Raw genomic sequence first — 3,505 nt, forward strand, 5'->3', positions numbered from 1 at the left:
CACTTGCTGACAAGTCAAACATTCATTCACAAAATTTACAACATCCCTCTTCATACCTGGCCACCAATATAAGGATTTCAGATCCTACATTTTCGTACTTCCTAGATGAATGGAATACGGAACAGTATGGGCTTCAGTCATCACTTCAACTCTCGGTGAGTCTACTGCTGGCACCCACATCCTACCTCGGTGATGAAAAATTCCATCTTTGACAGTGTACAATGTACCACCCTTAGCTTCATCTATGTTCCTCCACAACGTCAACTGTTCATCAGAAGCTTGGCCTGCTCGAATTCTCTCAAGAAAACTAGGTACTACTGTTAAGGCTGCTAGAGTGCATACCTCCATTGGTTCGAATACCTCCAAACTCATCCGTTCAAAATCATTAATCAACTCCTACTGGACTGTCAGTTGGTTCAATGTCGCATACTTGCGACTCAATGCATCTGCTACAACATTAGCCTTACCAGGATGATAGCTAATGTCACAGTCGTAGTCCTTCACCAATTTCAGTCATCGTCTCTGCCTCATATTCAACTCCTTCTGAGTGAAGAAATATTTTAGGCTTTTGTGATCAGTGAAAATCTGACACCTTTCTCCGTACAAGTAGTGTCTCCAAAGTTTCAAAGCAAAAACAACTGCCGCCAACTCAAGATCATGAGTCGGGTAGTTCCTCTCATGGACCTTCAGCTGTCAAGATGCATATGCTATTACTTTATTATCCTGCATCAAAACAGCTCCTAATCCACTCTTAGAAGCATCGGTATAAACCACAAAACAACCCGTGCCTTCGGGAATTGCTAGCACTGGCGCTGACATCAGTTTTTCTTTCAATTCTGCAAAGCTCTTATCACATTGTTCTGACCACACAAACTTCACACCTTTTCGAGTTAAGGAAGTCAGTGGTAGAGCTATCTTAGAGAAGTCTTGAATAAATCTCCTGTAGTAGCCTGCTAAAACCAAGAAACTCCGTATTTCTGTAGCATTCTTCGGAGCAACCCAATTTCGAACCGCTTCCACCTTAGACGGATCCACCACAATTCCCTTAGCTGAAACTATATGACCCAAAAATGAAATCTTCTATAGCCAAAATTCACACTTACTGAACTTAGCATAAAGCTACTTTTCTTTCAAAATCTGCAACACTGTAGTCAAGTGCTGACGATGTTCCTCCAAACTGCGAGAATAGATCAGTATGTCATCTATGAAGACTATGACAAACTGATCCAAAAAAGGTTGAAACACCCTGTTCATCAAATCCATGAACACAACTGGTGCATTGGTCAACCCAAACGGCATTACCAAGAACTCATAATGGTCATAGCGAGTCCTGAATGCTGTCTTCTGCACATCTACATCCTTCACCTTCAGTTGATGGTAGCCTGATCGTAGATCAATTTTTGAGAACACCATTGTAGACCTATCCACGGTCCGGGTCCGGGTTGGCTTTTAGCCAACCCTTAACCGGCCCGCCAATGGCCGGTTCCGGTTAACCGCCGGTTCAGGGTCCGGCTAACCCGCGCTATTTTAAAAAAAAAATAAAAAAATTTGCAGCGCCCCAGCGCTGCATTGGCAGCGCTGGGGCGCTAAACCTTCGAATTAAATTCGAAGGGGAAGCGCCCCTGTTGTGAAAATTCCTCGCAAGCATACGAGTGTCAAGTTTTAATATAGTGAATAATTCAGATATCGATCCCACAGGGAGTAAAATGAAAATATTCAGTACTTGTAATTAAAATAGTCTAAACTTTATCTAGAAAATCAAACTTTCAGAAATTTTGCAGAAAAATAAAATAGCAATGAAGTTTTGATAAGCACGCACACAACTTTCAGATAAAAATCAATCAGAGAAAAATGGTCTAGAGGTATAGATTTCACCTGGTTTCAACAACAATCAATCATAATTAATTAATCTTCATTTATTTCAATCAATTAATATCCAAGAACACTTAAGTTTATTATTTCCCTCTCCCGAGAAACATATAATTTTTATCAACTACAATTCAATTCCAATATCCCTATTAAGAATTTATGGCAGTGATCTATCACAAAAAAATGTTCTCTTTAAAAGCTCTGTTAAAATTATACACTCTCCCGAGCTGTATAAATAATTAACAGTGTATTTTCTAATGTCCTATTCAAAATCCCCTCTCCCGAGCAATGATTTCAAATAAATATAAAAAATTAATTATTGATCAGATAATTGAAAAGAAAATCAATTCTAAAAAAAACAATTAATCTAGAAGAAATTCAATTTGATAAAATCAAAAATTCATGAAAGTGTCTACACTAGGTTCCATCCGACCTCTAGACTCTAAAAATTAGTTCATAATAAAATTTTGAATAAAACAATAATTCATAAATCCAAACATAAATTCAGAATTAAAATAAAAGATAAGAAACAAATCCGTACTCGACGCCGTGTCCGGTCTATCGATCTCCGTCTTCGTTCTTCAATTAAGCTCCAGATTTCTTCAAAAATCACGATCAAAATATTTCTCTGATATGTGTGTATGATTGTGGCAGCTCTCCTTCTAATTTCACGCTCAAAAATTCCTTTTATGTCTGTACACAAAAGCCCAATAATAGCCCATGAAAATAATTTTCCGAAATAATAAAAACACTCATATTACGATCGGGGCGGGCGCGCTAGGAACAGCGCGGGAGTGCCTTGAGTTCGCATTCTCAAATCTTCAATTCTGCGCGTTAGCTCTTCTTCCCTTCCTCATTAGCGCTTGAAGATGCGCTAACCATTTAAGGCCCAATAAGCAAAAGCCCATTAACGTTTCTTCTCTTCTTCTTCTTCTTCTTCTCCTTTAATTTTCTTTTCTTCACCAAATCTTATTTCTTATTTTCTTCAAAAATAGGGCTAATTTCATTCACACCCCCTGTGAAAAGTCTAAAAGGCATAAAACCCCCTGTGTAAAATTAATAGCATGTTAGACCCTATGTTTTAAAAAAATTAGCATAAAAACCCCTATGAGAGGGTATAAAGGTGCCCGAGTTTGTATAACATAGGGGTGAAATGTGCTACATTTTAAAAAACTGAGGGATGCATTAGCCTATTAATATTTCTTAGGGGGTTTTATGCCTTTTAGACTTTTCACAGGGGGTGTGAATGCAATTAGCCCTCAAAAATAAATCTTCTTTTCCATTAATTTCTTTTTTTCTCCACCAAATCTCTATAATTCCCTACGAACACAAAAACAACAAAACACCCACATAAATCTGATCGAAACCAATAATTAACAATTAAAATCATAAATAAATTAAGTGTATAAAATACACTTATCAAATACCCCCAAACTTAGACTTTTGCTAGTCCCGAGCAAAACTATTAAAACCAATAAATTCTAAAAACTCATTCTATCAAACTCATACGAATAGCCAAGAAATATTATGGAGCAATAGCCTCAGCAATGATTTCAAAAAAATTTCAAATCCAATCATATCACACCCAACTAACACTTGAAAATTTCATCCAATAACAAAATAACCGCATAAACTC

The 3,505-nt window shown here is 37.2% G+C and overlaps 1 protein-coding gene across 1 annotated transcript; it reads right to left on the reverse strand.

The window, feature by feature from the left end:
• Positions 1–693: 693 nt before the first annotated feature.
• LOC140877795 (uncharacterized mitochondrial protein AtMg00860-like) lies at positions 694–1,413 on the reverse strand. Its single transcript, XM_073281373.1, has 3 exons — positions 1,303–1,413; positions 1,124–1,177; positions 694–1,077 (listed from the first exon to the last, which is right to left on the reverse strand). The coding sequence occupies exons 1-3, from the start codon at positions 1,411–1,413 to the stop codon at positions 694–696; spliced, it is 549 nt and encodes a 182-aa protein (XP_073137474.1).
• Between the last annotated feature and the right edge of the window lie 2,092 nt (positions 1,414–3,505).

Source organism: Henckelia pumila, chromosome 2, assembly GCF_033568475.1.
Source record: "Henckelia pumila isolate YLH828 chromosome 2, ASM3356847v2, whole genome shotgun sequence".
NCBI lineage: Eukaryota > Viridiplantae > Streptophyta > Magnoliopsida > Lamiales > Gesneriaceae > Henckelia > Henckelia pumila.